The 25799-nt window shown below is 37.7% G+C and overlaps 1 protein-coding gene across 7 annotated transcripts in view; it reads left to right on the top strand.

Annotated features, from left to right (window-relative positions):
* CDKAL1 (CDK5 regulatory subunit associated protein 1 like 1) overlaps window positions 1-25799 on the top strand; it is a 580103-nt gene that overhangs the window by 173068 nt on the left and 381236 nt on the right. For all 7 annotated transcript variants that reach the window (XM_043908414.1, XM_043908415.1, XM_043908413.1 and 4 more), the window contains one exon: window positions 6546-6594. In XM_043908414.1, coding sequence (XP_043764349.1) covers window positions 6546-6594 — 49 coding nt within the window. The remainder of the gene's footprint in view (window positions 1-6545; window positions 6595-25799) is intronic.

Here is a 25799-nt window from a genome sequence, read left to right as displayed (position 1 = left end):
CTTGGTAAGAATTTAGCAGGATACCTTCATGCCTTAGTTCCCTCAGCCTAGGAAATAGCAGTAAGTATCTACTGCCGAGGGATGTTGTGAGGGTTAAAAGTGATGGTGCATGTGGCATGTTAGTACAGAGCCTGGGGCAAGGTAATTGCTCATTATTACTAGTCATTAATTTATCTAGTTGCTGGTTGTTGAGAACAAAGGATGCTTCATGCACATACTAAAGCTGTATCTCTGACTGTAGGACGGTTTCAACCTCTTCCTGGTCTGTGCTTTTATTTTAGCCAGGTTGGCAAAATTGTGTTTGAGGTGTGTGTTAGTTTCCTGGGGCCGCCTTTATCAAGGCAAACTGGGTGGCTGTCTTAGCCATACTGCAGTTGCCAATAACCACAGGTGTATATTTGAATGAAATAAAATTAGAATTCAGTTCCTCAGTCACAGTTAGCCAGGTTTCAAGCAGGCAGTAACTACATGTGACTAGTGGCTGCCATGTTGGACAGCCCCACATGTAAACATTTCCCTCTTTGTAGAAAGGTCTATTAGAGAGCACTGCTCATCAAAAGAATTAGGAAACAGACTAGCTCTTTTATTTGCTTTGGGTAACTTTGTATAGTTTTATTTCTTGAATATATGTTGCATTATAAATTTGGAATAGTTCATAATAGCTGAAAAAATATTTTTATGGGCTTCTTTTAAAAGTTCTGGAGCAGAATGACTCATTAATGTTATTTATGAATTGTTTATTCACCAACTCTTTTCTTCATTGTCAAGAACATATGGAGTCAGTAATAGAACATACTGCATGTCTTTTTTTTCCCCTTGTATATTTATAACGAAGTGCCTGAAGGACACAAGATACTGTTTTATTTATTTTATTTGAATTATATGCCTGAGACTAAGCTCTTGTGTATTCAGGGCTACAATTTATAGTATTAATTAAGAACAGCTTTCTCCCCAGAATGAATTCAATATATTCTTCATTATTATATGTGAATCTTGAGTTTGTTTTCATTCATGGTTGTTTTTTCTTCTCTCCCTGCCTCCCACCCTGTGCTTTTTGCCTCTTGACCTTTCCTTCTTCCATTTAATTCCCCCTCCCCTGACTCTCTTTCTTCACTGGCTCCTCTTCTTTCTTTTTTTCTCCCACTGCTTCCTCCAGTAACCTCCTTACTAGAAATGGAAATGACACAATATTCACTTTAAAGCTTCTCCCCTGCTTTTTTTGTAACCAAATGCTTCCTCCCCCCTTTTCCTTAAAGATACATGCAACAGCTTTTTAAAGATACAATTGGAACATCATACTACCTTCCATTTGAAGTGTGTAATTCCGTGGTTTTTAGTATATTCCCAGAGTTATGTGCCCATCACCACAATCAGTTTTTAAAATATTTTCATCATTTCAAAAAGAAACAGAATACTCCTTACAGTGCCCGCCTCTCTGTTCCCCCACCCATCTGTAGGCAATCACTCATGGACTTTGACTCTCAAGGTTTCCCTGTTATGGTTATTTCGTTTGCATGGAATCAGACAATATTTTTTCTTCCTCTGGCCTCTTTCCTTTACATAATGTTTTTAACATTATTAATACTTCATTCCCTTTTATGGTTTAATGATACTTTGTTGTATGCATAATACCAGATTTTGTTTATCTGTTCATCAGAAACTGGGAGTTGGGTTGTTTCTACCTTCTGTGTATTATGAATAATGCTGTGACTGTGTACAAGTTTTTTGTGTGGACATATGTTTTCATTTCTCTTGGGTATCCACCTAGAATTGGAATTGCTGGATCATATTGTTCAGTGGTTTGAGGATCTGCTAGACTGGTTTCCAAAGCAGCAGCATGATTTTTATTACATTCCTACTAGAAGCATGTGATGAGGGTTCCAATTTCTCCATATCCTTGCCCACACTTGTTACTGTCTGTCTTTTTTATAATAGCCATCCTAAGGAGTATGAAGTAGTATTTCATTATGATAAAATATGTGTAACATAAAATTTATTATCTTAACCAGTTTTAAGTGTGTAGTTCAGTGGTGTTAAGTGCATTCACTCTGCTGTGTGACCATCACCACCGTCCATCTCCAGAACGTTTTCATCTTTCCAAACTGAAAATCCGTGCACATTAAACAATAACTTTCCACTTCCTCCATTGTGGTTTTGATTTGCATTCTTTGGTTGGCTAATGATGTTGAACGTCCTTTCATGTGTTTATTGGCCATGTGTATATCTTCTTGGAGAAGTGTCTGTTCAGATCTTTTGCCCATTTTTAAGTGGCTTATTTATCTTTTTACTGCATTGGAATAGTGCTTTATATAGTCTAGATTCAAGTCTCTTTTCAGGTATATGATTTACAAAAATTTTCTTCCATTTTCTATGTTTTGTTATTTTCTGGGTAGTGTCTTTTGATATACCAAGAGGTTTTAATTTCCATATTCAGTTTGCCTTTTTCCTTTTGTCGCTCATACTTTTGATTTAATAGTAAGAAACCGTTGTCTTATACACAGTTCATTTAGCTTTATGGCTGTGTCTTCTTCTAAATTTTACAGTTTTAGCTTACCTCCAACTTTTCAGCTGTTCCTCCCACATGCTATTCTGACTCTTCTCTAGAGATCCTGCTTCTTATTGAGTCCATGAGCTGCGAGATTGGGTGCAGTACTCCGTTTGAACTGCTATACTCCAAGTGCATAAGAAAGAATTTTTGTTTTGGTTCCATCATTGAATTATTTCATATTGTGCTTCTTTTATGCTGCCTTCATCCTCAACTGATGTGTCGGTTGTTCACCTACACTGGCTGGGAAAGGTGACCAACTCTTCCTTCCTTGTCCTACCCGTGTTTCTAATATTGTGGGCAATCTGAGTATCCATATGGAATGTCTTGCCAACATTCTAACCTTCCTTACTTCTCAACTCCAGTGGTTATCACTTTTATCCTTTTCCAGCAAATTGTTCTCATGACAAGATCTTGCTATTCTTCAAAAATGCTAAATGCTTATACCTGTCCTCTATTATCACCTCCTGTTCTCTTTTTCTTCTCTCTCTCTGTCCTCTCTCCCTCTTACCCATCCTCCTTTCTTTCTTTGGTTTCTCTAATGCCCAGCCACTTTGTTTCTCCTTCCTGGCTCTGCTCTGCACCCTGTACTTGAAGTATCATCTTCTCCACAGGCATAGTTAGTTCCCTTTTTTCTGTATCCTTCATGTCCATCCTGTAAATCTCTCCATGCTCTTTCCTCAGCCTTTTGAACCTTCCTCACACATGTTGTTGTTGCTCAGTTACTAAGTTGTCTGCAACCCCATGAACCGCAGCACGCCAGGCTTCCCTGTCCTTCACTGTCTCCCAGAGTTTGCTCGGACTCATTGTTCATCACATATGTTAGATGTTCAATAAATGATGAGTGAATGAATGAATGATAGAATGAACAAACCTTGGATCAGTTAATTTAACTGTTCAGTTCCTGCAGAAGAATTGCTGGGCCCTGGGAAAAATGACACCTATACAAGGAGTCCCTGTTAGAAGTTCATGGTGTTTCAGTACCGTGTTTCAACTGGGGTCTCAGTACTTTGGCAATTTTTATGTATTTCTAGTCTTTACTTCTTTTAACAGGTACTAAACCTTTTAACACGTATTTTAAACATCCACTGTGTTTTTATTTAACAATATTCTTTCTCTCTCATAGCAGATGAACTTCTATTTCATGTAGGAAGTTGAGGCCAACAGATGGGAATCTTGCTTAGTATTTTCTGGCTTCTACAAGAATAATAGCATCTGTTTTCATGCTTCCCTCCTAACCCCCTGTTTCCGAGGAGGATGACTTGGCCCCTCTCCCATGCTGGGCTTGTGTCTCTACTGGTGTTTTGGATCTTACTCTCTCTGCCTCCTGAAGGACCTAGCTCTGTTAGTTATTTCTTCTGCCTCCATTTCTTTTTTCCCTATGCCCCTTCTCTACTTAGCATGTATACTTTAAAAAAGGAAAGAAAGAAGGAAAAAAAGGATTAATACACTAACACGTATATACTCAATTATTTTTTTTTTAGCTACAGGTGTCCTCTTTCTCTTTTTTTCTACTTGGCTTTTAGTAAGCATCATCTAAATTAGCTGTCACCATTTTCTTATGATCCATGATTAATGAACTGTTTCTCCTAGGTTAATTGACACCCTTATTGTTAAATCAGACATACTCACTTTACTCTTTATGTTACTTGTTACCTCTGAAACATTTGACACTGTTGGCTACTTCTTCCTTTTTGAACTCTCTGCTATCTCAGCTTTGATCACAGTCTATTAGTATAAGGAAGCCATGTGGATTTCTTTTATAACCAAGCTTGATGGTTCCAGTGGTTCTAGGTGGACACATCCATCTCCAGTTAGGTAGGTTTGTTGACGAGTGAAGATCTAACTTTGAGATTTACTTTGCCTTTGACAGTTTCCCAGCAATTATTGTTAGCACCGCCATCATGCTAGGCTGAGTGATCACAGGTGGGGCTGGCTTCAGTGTGTTCTCACACGTCTTCCCTTATTTCCTATAAGGCACTGAGGCCAGAAGAATGTTTCAAAGAGATTTAATAAAGTGTTTTTAAAAGGTTCTTCTTGTTTCAGTTGGGTTTATTGTGACGTTTTTGTATAATAATGAAAGATGAATAACGGAAATGTTCATCAGTAGGGGAATGTGTGGATTGTTGCTGTTGTCCAGTTGCTAAACCACGTCTGACTCTTTGTGACCCCATGGATGGCAGCACGCCACACTTCCTTGTCCTTCACTGTCTCCCTGAGTTTGCCCAAGCTCATGTCCATCGAGTCGGTGATGCCATCCAGCCATCTCATCCTCTGTTGCCCCCTTGTCTTCTTACCCTCTATCTTGCCCAGCATCGAGGTTTTTTCCAGTGAGTCGACTCTCTACATCAGATGGCCAAAGTATTCGGAGCCTCAGCTTCAGCATCAGTCCTTCCAATGAACATTTAGGGTTGTTTGCCTTTAGGATTGACTGGTTTGATCTCCTTGCTGTCCAAGGGACTCTCTAGAGTCTTCTCTAGCACCACAGTTCAAAGCATCATTTCTTCAGCACTGAGCCTTCTTTATGGTCCATCTCTCACATCCGTACATGACTACTACAAAAACCATAGCTTTGACTATACAGACCTTTGTTGGAAAAGTAATGTCTCTGGTTTTTAGTACGCTGTCTAGGTTTGTCGTAACTTTTCTTCCAAGGAGCAAGCGTCTTTTAATTTCATGGCTGCAGTCACCGTTTGCGGTGATTTTGGAGCCCAAGGGAATGAAATCTGTTACTGTTTCCACATCCAGGACATCTATTGGCCACAAAGTGATGAGACCAGATGCCATGATCTTCCTTTTTTGAATGTTGACTTTTAAGCCAGCTTTTTCACTCTCCTGTTTCACCCTCATCAAGAGGCTCTAGTTCCTCTTTGCTTTCCACATTATTTTATATCCATACATAAGATAATAGGCACTAGAAAAATGAATGAAGTAGATCTAGGTGTATTGATGATGTCTAGAAAAAAAGTCAAGGTGCAGTTCTGTTACTTTATCTGTCATCTCTCTCATAATTTGTAAGGGGAAAAAACACTATGGAACAGAACTATGTATAAATGTTTAACAGTTGGTATCTACTCATCAGACCATTTTGAGTGATTTCATCTAAGGAGTGGAAATGGAGAGTGTTACAAATTACTTTATTTCTCTTTAATATTTCTGTTTTGTAATAGAACAATAATGATTTTGAGGATTTTAAATGTAGAAAAAAATATCAGCTTATGACCTATTCTTACTTACTTGTCTTGCTCTCCTTCTTGCTTCTTGGGCTACAATCTTTGCTTGTTTTCATTTTCCTTCCAAACTCTAGCCACTCTTCTGAATCCCCTTAGTGGGCTTCTATCTTAATCCTGTTTATCCCGCAAGAGTCACCTTTGGTTCCCACTAAGCACTGCTGGATTACTCAGACATCTTTTATTATTAATGCCTTCCCTCTGTGTTCCCATGGCACCCTGGGAAATCTTTAGTCACTGGTGTCTGGAGCAGGAGCCGTTATTTGATTTTGTATTCCACGGACCTGAGCGGAGTGCTCATCACATGGTAGAAATTCATTAAAAGGGGTTTCCGTGTTAAAATAATAAAGCATCAGATTTGAAGGAGATCTTCTTAATACCAGCAAGTCCTTTTTTGTAGGTTGTCATATTATGCTATTTTCCTTGAAGCTCTGTGTGAAGATACATGTTTTAATTAAACTGCAGTTTATATCTCAGGATGTGCTGAGTTTATATTTGATAGGCTATTCTAATTGAACTCCAGGCAGTTTATTTAAATGTAATATGATTTCTTTAATTATAATTGTAGGGTGGTGAGTGATAATTTTATACTTCATTGTAACACAAAACAATATAGAGTATTTTTATACTATCTTCAAATGCTTTAATTAAAGAAGACCTGCATTTATGTGTTTCAAAATGTGTTCTCTTGACCCAAGCAGAAGGATAAACAAAAATTAATGTTTCTTTTGCATGTATATTGCTTGCCTGACAGCTTGTTTTCTTTTTAGGTTCAACAGATAGATCGTGTAGTAGAAGTTGTGGAGGAAACAATTAAAGGTAAATGTTGAAAGTGAGATAATGTGTATATTGTTTGAACTGTATCATAGATGAAGTAGATCTAAGTGAATTGATGATGTATAGAAAAAAATCAAGAGACAGGTCTGTTACTTTATCTGTCACCTATCTCATAGTTTGTAAGGGGGAAAAAAACACTATGGAACAACTATGGATAAATGGCTAACACTTGGTATCTACTCATCAAACCATAAAGTGATTTCATCTGAGGAGTAGTACTAGGGGGTGTTATGAGTGGGGTAATGTATATGTTTGAAATATATCATGAAGGTACTATACTTAGTTAACACTTGTTAAGCATTTTTATGAAAGTTATTGGACAAATATCATAAAATTTTGTCCTTGCCTGCTTCATGCATTGACCAGTCCAATATGGGAGGCATATGTTTGGTTGGCTTATAAATCATGTTTTTATTTTAGTGTAAAATAGACTTAATTTGAATCTGGAATCAGGAAGACAGGATTTAATCTTAAATTAAGGAAATGGCTTTATTTGCTCTTTTTTCAGTTTTATTGAGGTACAATTGACATTGTTTGTTTTTATATCATGTAATTAGTTGTAGTTATTTCTTCTGAAAGTACTGTTAAATGTAGTACTCAATTTTGATTTCTCTTCTGTATGTAATTTTTGTAGTTACACCAGAAAATGGGATTATCCTTTGATTGTTTTATTAGCCAGTATTCTTTGAAATAGATTCTTATTGAAGCCACTGAGGAATAAACCATTCTTAATTCTGTGGATTAATTTGTAAATATTTATAGTCTACTTCTGTTAGATTAGTACAAATGAAAACTGATAATATGATATTAAAATATTAAGTGAATTGAGGCTCTCACTTAACATTTTAACCATTTTTCTAATAAATGCAAATTTTGTGGTTTTTTTTTTTTTTTAAAGTCTGCTTCCACAAAGTTGAGATTTTTAACCACATACTTTTCCTGATGGATTGTATTTACTACCTTCCACATGCTGTTATTCATTAATTTTGAATCTTTAATTTACTGTTGCTGTTGAGTTGCTAAGTTGTGTCTTACTCTTTGCGACCTTGTTGACCGACCGCAGCATGCCAGGCTCCTCTATCCCCCACGGTCTCCTGGAGTTTGCTCAAATTCATCTCCATTGAGTCAGTGATGCTATTTAACCATCTCATCCTCTGCTGGCCCCTTCTTTGTCTTTGATCTTTCTCAGCATCAGGGTCTTTTCCATTGAGTTGCCTGTCTGTATCAGGTGGCCAAAGTATTGAAGCTTCAGCTTCATCAACAGTCTTTCCAAAGAATATTCAGGGTTGTTTGCCTTTAGGATTAACTGGTTTAATCTCCTTGCTGTCCAAGGAACTCATAAAAGTCTTCTCCAGCACCACAATTCCAAGGCATCAATTCTTGGGCACTCAGCCTTCTTTATGGTCCAGATTTATATAATTTATTAGGTGCCCACAGAATATGAGAATTTTAGACTTATATATTAGTCTTCCTTGAAATTCTGAGATAAAATGAAGTGTCAGGATTAAAACTTTGAGGCAGTGATAATGTTGAAACTTTTTTTCAAACCATACCTCAACGCAATCTTTTAAGGTTTATTTATTTATTTTTTTCCCATTTATTTTTATTAGTTGGAGGTTAATTACTTTACAATATTGTAGTGGGTTTTGTCATACATTGACATGAATCAGACATGGATCTACATGTATTCCCCATCCCGATCCCCCCTCCCACCTCCCTCTCTACCTGATCCCTCTAGGTCGTCCCAGTGCACCAGGCCCGAGCACTTGTCTCATGCATCCAACCTGGGCTGGTGATCTGTTTCACCCTAGATAATATACATGTTTCGATGCTGTTCTCTCGAAACATCCCACCCTCACCTTCTCCCACAGAGTCCAAAAGTCTGTTCTGTACATCTGTGTCTCTCTTTCTGTTTTGCATATAGGGTTATCATTACCATCTTTCTAAATTCCATATATATGTGTTAGTATACTGTAATGGTCTTTATCTTTCTGGCTTACTTCATTCTGTATAATGGGCTCCAGTTTCATCCATCTCATTAGAACTGATTGAAATGAATTCTTTTTAATGGCTGAGTAATATTCCATTGTGTATATGTACCATAGCTTCCACTTACAGAATGACAGGCACTGTACTAAGCATGGAGTAAGCCATTTCAGTATTTTGCAACAGTGCTGTGAAGTGGGTACATCTGTTTTTCCTCATTTTTCAGAAGAGAAAGTTTGGACACAGGGGTATACAGGTAGTAAATGACGGAGTTGGAATCTGAATCTAAGCATTATGACTGTGATGCCCCTGCTCTTAAATTTGCCACTCCATTCACACTATACTATGACTGCTCTGCTCTCTCCTGGTTGAGAATCACTACCTTAACAGTTGTTCAATTGAACTCCTGAAAGTAGTGTTTCAGGATGCTTGAGGATTCTATTGTTTGTCTTGAGTACCTGGCATATACTGTTGTTGTTGTTTAGTCACTCAGCTGTGTCTGACTCTTTGTGACCCTGTGGACTGTAACCCACCAAGCTCCTCTGTCCATGGGATTTCCCAGGCAAGAACACTGGAGTTGGTTGCCATTTCCTTGTCCAGGGAATATTCCCAACCGAGGGCTCGAACCTACTTCTGCTGCATTAGCAGGCAGGTTCTTTACCGCTGAAACATCTTGGAAGCCCACCAAGCATATACTAGTCCCTAAATTATATTTTAAAAAAACTAAATGACAGTGAAGACAGGAGAAAAATCTAGCAGACTATGGTTGTGGCAATGACTTTTTAGATGATATACCAAAGAGGGACTGTTTGTGAAAGATAATTGATGAGTTGAACCTCGATAAAATTAAAAACTTCTGCTCTGCAAAAGATAGCATTGAGAGAATGGGAAGATGATCCATAGACTTTTGCAAAAGACATACCTGATTAACTGTAAGCTTAATTACACAGAATACCTCTTAAAACCCAGCAGTTGAAAAATAAACAACCTGATGAAGAAATGGGCCAGTGACTATATCAGAAACGTCCCCAATGATACACAGGTGGAAAATAACCATATGAAAAGATACTTCACATAATATGTCATCAGGGATGATACCAACCAGCCTCTTTGCTCCAGGAGTTAACTCATTAGTACAGATTCAGATTTGCTTGAAAGGAGCTTATTATGAATAACAAAAGATGCCCCTCCCACTGCTGTCACTCAGGAAATAATAAGAGTTTTAGGAAATTGGTACCAGGAATGAGGGATGGTTATATATTTCTGTATCACAGAATCACAGAAGGCTTATCACTTCCAGGTTGGTTTAATTAGGGATAGCCTGTCACTGAAGAGTTTTGCTAAAGATTTATTGGAGAGATTGTAGTTGAGTTTTTGATAGTCTACAGCAAGAGTTGAGTTGAAGATGAAGTTGATGTGGAGTTGATGTGGGTATTCACTGGCAGGTTGGTTTGAGGATGGGAAGGCTGAGGATTTAAATCTTAGTAATACAGATCGGGAAAGGAGTACGTCAAGGCTGTACAATGTCACCCTGCTTATTTAACTTAAATGCAGAGTACATCATGAGAAATGCTAGACTGGATGAAGCACAAGCTGGAATCAGGATTGCTGGGAGAAATATCAGTAACCTCAGATACGCAGATGACACCACCCTTATGGCAGAAAGCGAAGAAGAACTAAAGAGCCTCTTGAAAGTGAAAGAGGAGAGTGAAAAAGCTGACTTTAAACTCAGCATTCAGAAAAGTAAGATCATGGCATCCAGTCCCATCACTTAATGGCAAATAGATGGGGAAACAGTCAAAATAGTGACAGATGTTATTTTTTGGGACTCCAAAATCACTGCAGATGGTGATTGCAGCCATGAAATTAAAAGATATTTGCTCCTTGGAAGAAAAGCTATGACCAACCTAGACAGCTTATTAAAAAACAGAGACATTACTTTGCCAACAAAGGTCTGTCTAGTCAAAGCTATGGTTTTTCTAGTAGTCATGTATGGATGTGAGAGTTGGACTATAAAGAAAGATGAGTGCCGATGAATTGATGCTTTTGAACTGTGGTGTTGGAGAAGACTCCTGAGAGTCCCTTGGACTGCAAGGAGATCCAACCAGTCCATTCTAAAGGAAATCAGTCCTGAATATTCATTGGAAGGACTGATGTTGAAGCTGAAACTCCAGTACTTTGGCCACCTGATGTGAAGAACTGACTCATTGGAAAAGACCCTGATGCTGGGCAAGATTGAAGGCAGGAGGAGAAGGGGCTGACAGAGAATGAGATGGTTGGGATGGCATCACTGACTCAATGGACTTGAGTTTGAGTAAACTCTGGGAGTTGGTGATGGACCGGGAGGCCTGGCATGCTGCAGTCCATGGGGTTGCAGAGTTGGACACGACTGAGTGACTGAACTGAACTGAATACAACAAAAGAATTTTAGAGACAGAAGAAATAATTTTGGTAGACGTCCTTAGTTTGCAGATCAGGAAGCTGATCTAGGAAGAAGTTATGTGACTCATCTGAGATCTTCTGGTGAATGGAAATCTGGGCCTGATTTTTCCATTCTTCGCTATTTCTTCTGCCAATCCTTACTTTCCTTAAGACAGCACAAGTTAGTGAAATAATGTGGTCCTTGTAACAGTTAACTATTTCCTGTCTGTCTTTCAGTAAGTTATTTCTCTGAGGCTCAGTTTAAAATGGAGAGGATTAAATGGATAAGACTTTTACGATACCTGGGGTATACTAGGGGAAAATTCTTGTGTATTTATTTCTACCTCCCTAATACTCAGGCTGCTGGAATAATCTAACTGACCTTCAATAGCAGAGATGCTCCTTTCAATTGGACTGTGTATATGGCCTTCATGTTCTGGAAATATTTTCCTCTTCTGCACGTGTACCTTCCGTGGTTGCCTGTTACCTACCAAGTTAACTGGTGACTTCTGCCTCTTCCACCATTTCCACTGTTTCTTCCATTACTTTCACACTAAACCTTTTGCTCCAGACAACTGCAGTGTTTGATGTGTCTTGTATATTATTTTCAATTTGCTCTACGTTCATTTTAGGAACTTACACATAAGCAGAGAAGTTCTGTTTGCTGGCCAGACCCATTCCCTGCCCTTCCCCACCTCGACATCTGTCCATGGAGGCAGACCTGTGTGGACTACATTGGTAGGATCCTTGCTACCCACTGTCTAGTTGCATTTCTCTTGTTAGAAGTGTGAGATGGGAGGATTCATTCCCTTCTCTCAGTTCCTTCTTTCCTGCTCATCCTAACCCGAAGGTCATACCTCCTATCAGGTGGCCCTCTCTAGTCATCTGTTTTTCTCCTGGTTCCTGTAACTCTTCCTTTCCTCTGCTTTTTCAGGCCCAAGGCTGGAAACAGCACCCTGTTGTTGCTTGCCTGAGACTCTTGCATTGTCTCTTGTTGGTCTTCCTAACCTTGCCAAACTTTAGTAATTAGCGCCTTTATTAAAATCTCTTCCATTATGCAGTGTGCCATCTGCTTTGCTGGGACCCTGGTTGATAAATGCTCCGTGGAGAAGAAGGCTCTGCCCAGAAGGGCCAGATGGAATATAGGCTGACTAGGGGATTCTGCTGTAACTGTCTTGTTTCCACATTTGATTCCTGTAGGGCTCCCTTCATATGTCTTCCTTGATGGGGGTTTGGACACACAGCTCCTACCACAGCCTGTTTGCATTGTTTTTACATTATAGGAAATAATTTTTTAAAAAACATATTAATAAGACACTTTGGTGACAGATATTTAAATCTATTGTATTGGGTTGGCCAAAATGTTCATTCAGGATTTTCTGTAAGATGTTATAGAAAAACCCAAATGAATATTTTGGCCAACCCAAATAATTATAGTAAAACCATATAAAGCATATTCCTTTTATGTCTCTCTTGGTTGGAGGAAAATGGAGAATTTAAGTTAACGCTTAAAGACTTACAATGTTTAACACTAGTGGCCTGAAAATACCATCCTATATATCATTTGCTTTAGGAGAGACCAGATTATGATGACTTTAGGATTTTCTTCTGTGTCATCTTCACAGTTCAACAAAATATGCAGCTGAAGCTATCAGAAGGAGTATAGTATTTAAAGGATTTACATTTCTTTAAAAAAATACTCATTGCACCTTAGTCATGTTTCACATGATCATTAAAGCACCCCACCCCCTTTTTGGTACAAAAGCTTTGGAGGAAACACAAATCTAAGCATTTTTTCTGATATATGAAGTCCTCTAAACAAAAAAAATCTTTTAAAAATGTTCTCATTTTTGTAAAAGATAGCCTAACCAGGTAGCTTAAGATAAATGATTGCAAATAAATATTACATATTGAAAATAGAAAAAATGTTTTTGCTGTTATGTCGTATTTCTTCCCTCATCAGTCTCTAGTAAAAGAGGCCTCTGTTGTTTTATATGTTTTGCTGGTATTTTATTTAGTCTAATTCCAGATGCCTCCAGTGTTAGTAATTCAAAGCTTTCCAGTACGGTACAATCTGCAAGTTTAATTGATTTTCCATTTCTTCTGACTTCTTGGTAATTGATGTGGTCCTGGATTAGACTGACCTGAATTCCCAGGGTACTTCACCAAATAGTTCTTTCTTATTTAACACATTGCTATTAATCTTTACTCTGTCAGAACTGTACTTTGCATTTGTTACTGATTTAGAATATAAACTTTTTGTAAATTGAAACTGCAAGACGGAACTGTCTCAGGTATGGTTTTACCAGTGTTAATGACTGAGTAACCTCCCTACAAAGTCCAGTGGAGATTTTCTTGAAGATGTTTCAAACTTAATAAGCAAGTGACCTGAGCTTGGATAAGTAGCCTCATACACCTGGGATAGTATTGGATCACACATAGAATTGGATCACAGCTGCTTTTTCAGTATTTGCTTTTCAGTAAAATAATTTTCTTGATTTTTCAAAATATGCTTTGAAAGGACACTCCTACACAGCCTATCGTTCTATGTTATCTCTGATGTAGTTACTATAATCTGAATATAGTGGAAAAAGGTGGATGTTGGTTCTACATGTTGTGAACACTTTCCAGTCTCACTGGTGCAATGAGATAGGTGATAACTTCTGCCTTTTGAGAACTAAAGGAGCCAGAAATTTATTGCAGTCTTTCTTTTTTTCATGAGCCTATTTGTTTTACCTGTATGTTCTGTATTAACCTGTGATTACAGGTTGGTAAGCATTGCATTTTTACCTCCTTAGATGTGTCAGTTAATGTTCTTTCCATCCTCTTTCCTTTCTCTCCTCTCCTTTAGTTTCCCCGAATAACCATAGTCCTCTACCTTTACTTATTTGTCCTCTATATTTCTTGTATGTCCTAGAATGAACTTTTTATTCATCATATGTCTTTTAGATAGCATTTTTCAAATCATAGTAGTTTTAGAAATAAGACCAAGCAAATTTCTTTATGGCCCCAAACAGCAAAGTTCTCCCATAAGACTGTAAGTTGATTTCTTCACATCACTTTATTCTGTAATAGATGGTTTGGAATAATGACTGGATAGGACTGTTTGTGAGAGGAAGCTAGCATGTCTTGTCTGGATATCTATAACTTTATAAATTATCAATCCTGTTTCTAGCCACAGAAATGATAAGCAGTCCCAGTATTATTTATCTGCTTCAAAAATAGCCAATAGATGCTCTCCCAAGAGTCTTCTTTAAACATGGGAAATAGTCATGTTTATTTTTGAAAATAAAAGTAGGTAAAGAACTTTAAGTTGGTCAAATACTTTTCTGCCATTAAAGCTTTTAAAACTCAAATGCATAAGTATGTTTCCCAGGTGAATTCTGCTATGCTAACTTCAGTGTTTTGTATGTTTTGGGTGTGTTAATTAAATTACACTCCTTTTGTATGTTCATCACTTATATTTTCTATTCAGAGATGCATGTTCTTATGGTTTGCAGCTACCTTCACTGATAATTTGTGAATGTTTATAAACCTTTATAAAGGTTTGTGGTACGGTGGCTCAGAGGTTAAAGTGTCTATCCACAGTGCGGGAGACCTGGGTTCGACCCCTGGGTTGGGAAGATCCCCTGGAGAAGGAAATGGCAACCCACTCCAGTATTCTTGCCTGGAGAATTCCATGGAGAGAGGAGCCTGGTGGGCTACAATCCATGGGTTCGCAAAGAGTCGGATACGACTGAGCGACTTCAGTTTCACTTTTCTTTCACTTTCTTTCACTGATAATGGGATTTATTGATACGAAGACTTGGGTGTTTCATTAACTTTGATTTCTTTATTCCAGAGTGGGAGTGGGGTGGGTGCATAGTGTTGATTAGTTCGTTAGGTTGATGATTGTAACGTAGTTTTCACATAACTATTATAATGGTTCACTGGATTTGATTGTTCAAAACAAGGAAAGGAAATTACTTTAAGTTTGAACTTCTCAGGCTTCCCATGACCCAGCCCATGTGTTTGTGGTCTCAGTGATCTGTCTGGTAAAGCAGCTCCATCCTTCCTTGTTTAAATATTAACAAGGACTTGCCTGCTGTGAAAATTAGGCTTACATGTTAACTCTGCAAAGTTTGATACTGACTTGGCAGATTGCAAATTGTTGAATTCTCTAAAAATGCATTATTGTAGCCTAAACTTTTGTGAGTGCTGTTCACCTTAAAACAGTTTATAAAGTGTGAACATCAGTCACATTATTCATGTCTGTAGATTAATAATTTTCTTTTCAAGTATTTGGTATTCTCAGATATAAAGGTTTCTGAGTCCTGTAGTTCCAATTTCTGTTTACTTTATGGAGAAGGAAATGGCAACCCACTCCAGTACTTTTGCCTGGAAAATCCCATGGACGGAGTAGCCTGGTAGGCTACAGTCCATGGGGTCGCAAAGAGTCAGACACGACTAAACGACTTCACTTCACTTCGCTACTTTCTTCAGTAATGCCAAGTAGATCAATTAATCCTATTTTGAGGGTCTCATAGAAGTCCTTAAAATTAATATAATTAAGAAAACTTCAGTGTACTTAGGTTTTTTTATTGTAACTATCTTTTTAGAGAATTAGCAGGCGGTACACTGCTTTTATACTCTGCATGTGTATATGTGCTTTCTTACTATTTGGAAAAGTTTGTCTTCATTTAAAGACTCTACTATTTTTGTTTAGTAAAATGTGGCAAGAATAGTTGAGACTATTGAATAATTCTATCAGCTTTATTACATTTTTTAAATAGAGAGTAAAATTGTAGGTTGATTGTGGTGTTGTCTGTTCCAATATGACTGTCAACAAAATAGTAAATTGTATTGGTAATTCTTCTTTAGTACTTTATTGCTGAGTTCTATAAAAATAGAAATACAAAGTGAAAAACCAGGTCATGTTAGAGGTGCACTATCTAAAACTCCAGTAGCAAAACTATACATGAAATTTTGACATCTTTGAAAAATTTCTTAAAAACATTTTATTGCCAGCAAAATCATATATCACAGACAAGTGAGAAAATTGGCCACATAGAGTAATTTGATGGCTCAGATGTTACTGGACAAGAAATTGAAATCTGATCCTCTCTTTTTCTTGAACAGTTTAAAGTTTTGTATCTAATGTTTGGAGATGCACATATTTTCTTTGAAAACTTCATCCCATAACCCTCTACAAAGCATACAGCATATGTGCAGCCATTACTTTGGAGACTGCAAGAATAAAGACCAATTTCACTTACTTACTAGTTAGAGGATGGAAAAATTCATTTGCAGAATCTCCAGTTAGGAGATCAACTATGGATGGGTTTTTAAGCAGAAACTTAATCAGTACTACTATAACAAAGCATATGCTGTATTGAGTAAGAAAGAAATAGTAATTGAAATGTCTTCATAAAAGATGCTTTCTAACACATGAAATCTTTATTGTAACTCTGAAAATTCAAGTGCACCATTTCTTTAAGCTGCCCTGAAGTCTGGTGCTGTAATGGGTGAGAATCATTGATTGAGACTATGCAGGGTTATGCTGAAATACTTGGCTCTGCTGCTCACAGTCTCGTGTTTAACAACCCACACAAGCTCCTTGGTTCTCCATTTCCTGGGCTGTAAATTGTAGGACATGGTAGGTCCCTTCAACTCGGAAATTTTAGGAGTGTTGGGAGTCTACAATATAAAACTGAGCTTCCGAGCCTGTCATTAGAAGGCAATGGTGACATTTTGGACAGTGATCTCTAACAAAAGTTACTGTAATGTCAGTAGCTTTTTCTCGCAGACTAATCTCCACATGCCAGATTTTCCTTTTTTTCCCCTATGTCGTCTTACTTACAAAATGAATCTGAAGGCATTTGTGGCAGACACACTGTGCATTTTTCTTCTCTGTGTCTTCATATTCTCCAGTGAAAAGGGTCTTGAGTAAAGACAGTTCCCACAGGCCTTTGCCCTTATTTCATTCCCTGGTATCGCCCTCCTAGGTGATGACAGGCTGTGTACTTCCCAGTGTTGCCTAAGAGTTTCGTGCTTCTCTAAAGCAACTTCAGTTCTACCCTGGGGCGTGTTTATTTTGGGGCTTTGAGACAGGTATTTTGCATCTTGGTGGCTGGGATTGCTGGGGGGGAAAAGTAATTTGAGAGGATTTAATGTAAGGCATGAACATCACTTGCAGCAGTGATTCTCTAGAGTGTTTGCTGGGAGGGGGACCCTTTGCCAGAATGGCAAGATGGTAGGGTCTTTTATCTGAACCTGGGGAAGCCAGGGGCTGCTGGAGACTCTGCCACGTGGCCTCTCACCTGGATTCATTGCCTTGTGAGTCACTGGTATGATGCTAAGGATCCTGTCACTCAGGTGTCCTGGGGTGGGAAGATAGCGGTGACTGTCCGGGCACCCATGCTTAGAGTTACCCAGGGCCAGGTGCAGTTCCTGGAGCCCTCCTTCTGGCTTCTTTCTCTTCCTTCATATCCAAGAAATTGTATCAGAATGCTAGTGAGTGATCTGAGAGGGATGACCTTGAATCTACTTTGATTTATACATTAAAAAAAAAATTTGAAAACCTGATTATCATTATCAATGCAATTATTTGTGACCTATATCCTAGCCCTCCAGAGGTTTAAAGATAAATGGAATCTGACTTTAACTTACAGTGCTTTAAAGTTGTAAAAATCTCGCTGCTTTCTTCCTTTTGAGAAACGTCGTTTGCATTATAGGTCTTGATAGGATTACAATTGCATTAATTACAGTAGCAACTGTAATTAACTTCTTTCTGGCTCTTTGTAGCTTACCCTTTCATACACGTTAATTCATTTGTACTCCACAGGAACCCTGGCATTGCTGATTATACCGTAATTATGGTACATTGCAGTGTACCATAATTTGAAACCTAGTCCTGTAATCTCAAGTTCTGTTAAGCTGCTTACCTTGAATGGAGAGAAGTGAGAAAGTGAGACCTATTTATTATCTCCATCCCTCCTGACTATTGACTGAGGTCCTGGCTCACCTATCTCTAGTTCCCTGTCATATTCTCTCACATATTTTGTTCCTTTACGTCTCTTGTTCCCCTCTTTGATTTCTTTTTCTCGCTCCTTCTCAGTTTTGCACGTGATTTTATTTTGTGCCAACATAAAAAACTTTTTGGTAAGGAGTTAATAAAGATTTGCTGGTTGCTCAGCTGGTAAAGAGTCCACCTGCAATGTGGGAGACCTGGATTCAATCCATGGGTTGGGAAGATTCCCTGGAGAAGGGAATACCCACTTCAGTATTCCAGCCTGGAGAATTCCATGGAATGTATAGTCCATGGGGTCACAAAGAGTTGGAATGACTGAGCGACTTTCACTTCACTTCAATAAAGATTTGCTGTATCTTTTTAAAAAATTCTGAAAAGCATATTTTAGTCTTAATCTTGTTGTAAAGGTATTTAATTTAGGAAATGAGTGAGTACACATATTTGTTAACTGTAAGCAACCAATAAAAAGTTAATCTAACCAAAAAAAAAAAAAAAGGCTAAGAGATTGTGCAGAACATTCTCTTGGGTGTTTTTTTAAGGGTAATTTTGAGGGTTTTAAAGTTAAACACAGTTTGTATAGTTTTTACTGTCAAATGACTAGGTCAAGAAAATCCTCCTATGTTTTTTAAGGATACAGCCTATGTTCTAAATTCTAGTTTTGTGTTTAGGCCAGATAAGTATTGAAGCTGTAACCAGAGGATTTTGATGTAGATAGCTTTCAGTCTTTAACATTTCATAATCAGTATTAATTGTAATTTCTTTAATTAAGGTTGTTTTTCTTTTCCCTCCAGTATTCAAGACTCAAGGTTTGAATTAAGCTTTAAAAATAATGTTTGGCCAGTCTTCTGATTAGAACTAAGAATGCATCTCAAACCCACATAATTTCTACCTCGTAAACTATGTTTAGACACATTTAATTTTTGAAGGTGTGGTTTTTCACAGTGGAGCTCCTTTATGCCAAGTCTTAATAAGTCTTTTCAGTGAATTCTGATTTTAGTGATAGGCTGGTTTTAAGAAGTGGAAAGTGAACAAGCAGGAATTGTAGCAAAGATCTGTGCTCGCTGTGTTAGTGGTGTGGGGTCCAGATGTGCTGGGAAATGCATGCAGTAGTGTATGTAACTTGGCGCCTGTCTTGCTTGGCCTCCCACACTACCATGTCATTTCTCCTTGAAGCCTTTCTTGATCTTTTTTCTTTTTTAAGGAAAGCTGACCACTCTCTCATGGTGAACCACTTAAAAACGTGCTTAAAGACGTTGATCACCTCTGGCTCTTCATTCCAGTTATTTGTTTACAAGTTGTTTCCCTCAAGACTTTAAGTCCCTGTAGGGCAGAAGTCACTGTGCTGGCTCAGGACAGACTAGTTTTTGGGGGTTGGGGTGTTTGCATTTGGGGAGTCTTTATGTTGTACTAAATACGGATACAATATTTCAAACATACTGCATTTTTTTACTCATCTGTACCATTTTGGAACTTTTTTCAGTTATGCATGTGCATTAGTGTAGTGTGTTGTGATATAAAATGTGCTTCCTCTTTGTTTTCCTTACATTTCTATACTTGTTTCACTGTCCACATTCCTGCAGAAAGGCAGTGATAATGCCTGTCACAAGGGGCTGAGGACCACAAGTGTGAATTTAAAGCCAATAAGCAAGTGCCAGATGCCCCATTTCCTACCTTCCTTCCTTTGAGGCTGCTTTTATACTGTTCCCACCTCTCCTCTGTCATATTTTATAATGATTTGAATAATAGCAGGAGGAACTTGACATGTTCATTTGTGACTGGACTTGGGGATTGGAGCTTCAGTTTTTGAAAGGTAAATGTGGCTCTCAGGTTCTCTATTCTTGTATAATATCGTTCTCCCTTTTTTTAAAGGACCTTGAATGCCATCTGTTATTAGGTCTGTTATCTCTGCTTTCCATTACTGGTACAGTAATTTGGGGAATATGGGTTTGAGCATGAGCAATGATTAAGTTTTTGCATTGCTGCCATGGGTGCTTTACTTATTGAAACTGAAGTGTTCAGTAGCTTTACTGCCATAAACATTAAAGTCTTGGAGCTACTTTGGAATTCAGGAGGGCCTACTGTAGCCAATGACCTGAGTTCTTTTAAGAGTCAGTACTAAGGTGGAGTTACTGACATGGGACTGCTTGGACATTTGAGTATTTTGATGTACACTTGGTTTAGATTGTGAAAAATAAGTTGGCACCATACAAGTCACCTCTCACTGTCATGAAAGATACATCCACCTGGAAAAGAGGTAATTAAAACATACAATTAAGTGCTTTTGGTAGTTTGCCTCCAGAGGGTATCTCCATTAATGAAGATATCTTGCTTATGCAGATTGTTTATTATAAGTATTCTTTGTCCAGTGTGATCACTTTAAAATAGTTGCCATTAGTTATACCAGTAACTGTGTGCAAATAAAAGAAAAAATTGCCTTAGAACATTACATTCCAACATGTTTTCCTCTTTACATCTTCCATAGTTCCAGATGCTGCTGCTGCTAAGTCACTTCAGTCATGTCCGACTCTGTGCGACCCCATGGACTGCAGCCTACCAGGCTCCTCTGTCCTTGGGATTTTCCAGACAAGAGTACTGGAGTGGGTTGCCATTGCCTTCTCCCCATAGTTCCAGATCATACATTAGTTTCACATCATGATAATTACAGTATAAATACAGTTTTGTGCAACAAGAGTTTTGATACTTAAGTAACCCTCAAACTTTGTGGGGAGGGAGTTAGACTTTGTACTCTGCTCTTGTCCTGTCTTCCTCTCCAACCCCAAACTCTGAAAATGCATGCTGGTAACATCAGAACCTTAGTAGGCTTTCTTCACTTTTACTTTGATCCATGCTTTGAATTCTGTCTTTTTGGACAGTTGATTCTTACTATTCTTCTCTTATTGTCTTTTTTCCTAAGTGTCATTGTTCTAGTTAATATTAAAAATTTTCATGATTGCTGAAATCTTAGTAGTTAAAATTGGCGCTTGAATTGTACTGATCTTATGTTTTTGCGTCATTTCTGGAATTTCAGGTAAAAATTTCCAGCTTAGATTAGCTGCTTCTCTCACTTAACCCAACTTCTTTGTTTTACTTTGCTCTCTTAAGATGATGGTATTTCAAGAGAGTTACTAAGTGTTACTATTGGAGAATGCTGGCTTTCTTGGGAGGAGCCTACATTCTAAAGAATGACATTGGTTGGAGTAGAGACAAACTTCTGGCCAAATTTTTGTTTTTCTATGTAATTAAGTAGTTAAAAAGCCTTTGGAGTCTATGCCAAGAAACAACACCAAGCGTACTGTAGAAAAACAGAGTAAATTGATCATTGGCTTTCTAATCTTCTTAAACCATATTCAAGTTGATGGGACTGTATTTACTTAGGTGAGAGTTGTGTTTGTAGCGCATTTACTCGTTTTTAGAAATTTTTGCTTGAGTATATATCTGTCTTCTCTTACCCTCTGTCCCCAGCATCGTGTTGGATTGCTTTATTTGGAAGTTTTCCAGTGGGCTGACCCAGAGCTTAGGGTTCACATAGGTCTTCTGAGTGTCTATTAATAGGACTGAATATGTGTGAAGTGAGAGCAGTTAGTAAGGGATGAAAAAAATTTGGCATGAGGCCTCTCTGGTGGTGGTGGAGGTGGGTGGTCACATATTAAGGAAATGGTGAATGACCTTTAAGATTTGGTGGAATGAATGAAATATTGAAGGAAAGTCTGGCTGTTTATAGAGCCTTTAGAAGAAAAAGAAATTAAAGGGAAAAGAAATAAACAATTGAAATACAAGTTGCCAGATTACCAGTGCTTCTCTAATGTGTAATGATATTCTAAAGCTTTTGTACAATTCACTTTAGTTTGAAGAATCAGAGGGGGAAGTTTGATTTTTATATGGAAACATAGTTTCACTAATAAATTGTATTTTGTAGGTAATTCTATTTCTATCACTGTGTGTGTGTCTGTTTATATATACACTTATATTCCAGGGGTTGGTACGTTTCTGCTTGTAAATGACCATTATAATTTGCTTCCTGATATGTCGACAGATTGGGTTTTCTAGTATGTATGGGTGGATGTTTTTCCTCAGCTCTAATAACGTTCAATGCAGTTAGCCCTGTGAGATTTGGAAAAGATTATTTGCTCTTGAAAAAGCCATAAACAACATTGAATGTTGATTCAACAAGTATAGCAATTATTGTTTAAAAAACATGCCTTTTTTCATATAGGTTTATCAGTATTATGAATTCACAAGTATGCATAAATAGTGAATTATAAAAGCAAATTAGCTTTAGGTTCCATACTTTGTAATGTGTAATAATTTTAGCTAATGGTTTAGTAACTTTCTTTACTGAATTAGATCAAATGTAAAAACCAGCACAGAATCAGGGTTTTGTAGCTGATTTATAAATAACTGCTGAAAGCTGCAGGCTTAAAATTAAATTTGGTTTAACAGGACGAATTTTATGTGGCATTTGTAAATAACAACTTAGATGTTTATTAAAGATGGTTAATAAGCCCACTGAGACATATTTGACCATTATTTAAAGGAGATGAAATGTGAATTTACGTTGAAAATTGGAAAGATAAAAGATCTCTGGAAATAGAACATTTGAGTGTGTCCCATTCTACATATAAGGCAATCTTCTTTTTTCATCCTTGCATTAAAATCATACATTTCTGTTTTAATCACTTATGTCTTTATTTCTGTCTCCTCAGTGGTCTTATATTATTATCAGTTGACCTGGTCACCCTGAGCATAATTGTTTCCAACTGTTCCTGTTAATACTTCCTCCTCTTACTATGTGTGATTGAGAAAGTGAAAGTTGTTCAGTTGTGTCCGACTCTGTGACCCCATGGACTATATAGTCCATGGAATTCTTCAGGCCAGAATATTGGAGTGGGTAGCTGTTCCCTTCTCCAGAGAACCTTTCCAACCCGGGGATCGAACCCAGGTCTCCCACAGTGCAGGTGGATTCTTTACCAGCTAGGCCACGAGGGAAGCCCAACAATACTGGAGTGCGTAGCCTATCCCTTCCCCAGGGGATCTTCCCGACCCAGGAATTGAACTGCGGTCTCTTGCATTGCAGGCGGATGCTTTATCACCCGAGCTGTCAGGGAAGCCCATTGAAATGATGTAAAAATTAATATTTTCACTCAGCTTTTCTTTCAAATTCTGTTGTCCTGTTTTCTTTTCTTCCTCTCCTCCTATTTAGCCACAAAGGGTGATGAATTTCACAGTAGTCACAAAATAAATCAGTATTCATTGAACAGCATTCTCTTTCTGTTACAGTGCTAGGCATCAGTGATCATCCAGAAGGAATTGAACAGAGAAGCCATGTGTGAGTGTCTAATGGTGGTCCATGTGGCTTGGTCCCTTCAGAAGTACAGCATGTTCATTTTCAATATAAATTTGCTCTCAGAGTTTCCTTTTTGCCTTCCACATTTTTATTCCTTGAGCATGTTTCCCTTTCCTGAGTCCTTTTTTCCTATCTTTCTGTCCTACAGAAAAACCTTGTTTAAGACATCTTCAGTTTTATTCTTTATTTTGCCAAATTTCAGTTTGTTTTAGAGGGTAGTATTGATACCTACTCATATAATGGGTAATGATTTGTATTAATATTAAGAGTATATGTTTTTATTCTGTGGTCTGTAGATATAAGGAGTTAATTTGATGCAGCAATTCTGTTTGCAAAAAGATTTTTAAAAGAGATGGTATATAACAGGTATAAAAGTTTTATACTGCTAGCCTGTTTTTATTTTTAGTAATCATTATGTGATTGAATTTCCTTTCTTTCATCTTTGGCCAGATATAATGAAGGGCTTTTATATTATTTCCTACTTTATTTTTGGTGTAGTATATTTTTTCAATTAAAAAAAAAACCCAGACTATTAGGTCTGCCACTCTTTAATGAATCATTGGATTGGAAAATAACTCATTATATCATCAGGCAGAGATATGTTCCTTTATTTGCATGTAGATAGTGGAGATGAATAATTTATCAAATGTTATTAGTACGGGCTCATATTGCTGAAGTCTCAGCAGGATATAATGAAATTTGTCTCATGCTAGTATGAAAATAGCATGCCTTTGCATAGTCATTATCGAACTTTTGGCATCTCTCAGAACTATTATGTTATCATGCCAATCTTGCTCACCTCTTCATTAACTGGACTTGTGATGGAAGAGTTGAACTTATCTTGGAAATCTGTGAAATCTGGTATGCCAAATGCTTGCCTGAGTCGAGCTATGTTTCTCCACCAGAGCAAGAATTTTCAGAGTAAATGAAGTACTTAATGTTTCTTATTAAAGTGATTAGTACAAAAAGGCTATGACTAATGGTTTTATTACTTCTAGTCCTGAAAAGCTGTCTGTACAGGAGATGTTTAAGCAATATATCTTTCTGAATTGAGGGATGATGAAACATATATATAATTGCTTATATGAATCTTATATCTGTGCTAATTATGTATTTGAAGTTATTTTAAATAATTGCTTTAAAAAATTTGGCTTTGATTAGTTTGTGGCATGACCATATGTGAAGGTCAACAAATCTTCCCACAAGCAGCAATAAAACTGGACAAATGGTCTAAAACAATCTATTCTGGCACTGTGGAAATTGACCAATAGCAGTCAGCAAACTGAGAAGTGTTTCTTTGTGCAAACAACTGAACTTTGGGTAAAAACAGTGTGAGTCTAAGGTGTTTGTGCTTTGGGTAAGAACAGTGTGAGTCTAAGGTGGTACTGTTATTTTCTTTCCTCAGCTCCATAGGAAAGGTTGTTCACCTAGGGCAGAGCAGGCTGTGAAAACCAGCAGCTTCACTGCTACACCAAGAAGGCTTAGTTGACTTGGAAAACTGTTTAGACTTTAATGGCAAGTGACTAGTGGTGAGTAGGTTGGGGTAGGGTAGGTAGGGGATCGAGTGTCTCTGACTCTATATACCTGAAGTTGTAGCTTGTTCAGCAGAAATAGTAGACAGACTAGCCACAGATTTAGCAGAGACTTCTGGGAAGTGAGACAGAGAGGATGCTTGATAACTCTTCACAAACTGTAAGTTGATTAGAGGGTGCATATGCCCAGCAGGGACCAGAGTGGACCCAAGCCACTTAAACTTACCTGTCTGCTGGAGCTTGCATGCACACCCTGAGAAGATGGGAGAGGACCCAAAAAAGTCCAGGAGAAGGTAAAAGGTGGGGCAGACTTGAAAATGGCCCTAACATTGAATGCTCTCAACTCACACACAGACTAGTCAACAACACATAGTTAGGAATTTTACTGGCTTAAGGTGTTTGAGCCTATGTTGACTAGTCCTTCCCTTAGCTTTGCTATGCAGATACAGAATTGATTGCTAGAAAGTTATGTTTGGGGGCATAAAAGCCAAAAAAAAAAACCAAAAACAAGAAAACCAAGAAGGGAGATCAATGGCCATTCATTGTGGAGACATAGAATTCATAGATTTAGTCCAGATGAATTACTAAACAAAGACAGCAGCAACCTTTAGGGGATAAATCTGAATTGAGAATTGCTGCAATATATTACCTAAAATTTCTAATATTTAATAAAATATTATAATGGATACAAAGAAACCAAATATACATGTAACTGAGCCACTTTGCTATGTAGCAGACATTAAACACAACTTTGTAAATCAACTATGCTTCAGTGAAATGAAAACAAAACCAAGTATAATCATAATAAAGGTGGGACAAGCAGAAGTATCAGTTGTCTTTGGCCAGAAATGTTGGATTTAGAAGACAGAGACTTGATAGAACTAAGTGAAGTGAT

This window comes from Cervus elaphus, chromosome 7, assembly GCF_910594005.1.
Source record: "Cervus elaphus chromosome 7, mCerEla1.1, whole genome shotgun sequence".
Lineage (NCBI taxonomy): Eukaryota > Metazoa > Chordata > Mammalia > Artiodactyla > Cervidae > Cervus > Cervus elaphus.
The sequence above is the reverse complement of the archived record's forward strand: the minus strand, read 5'-3'. Positions and strand labels throughout refer to the sequence as shown.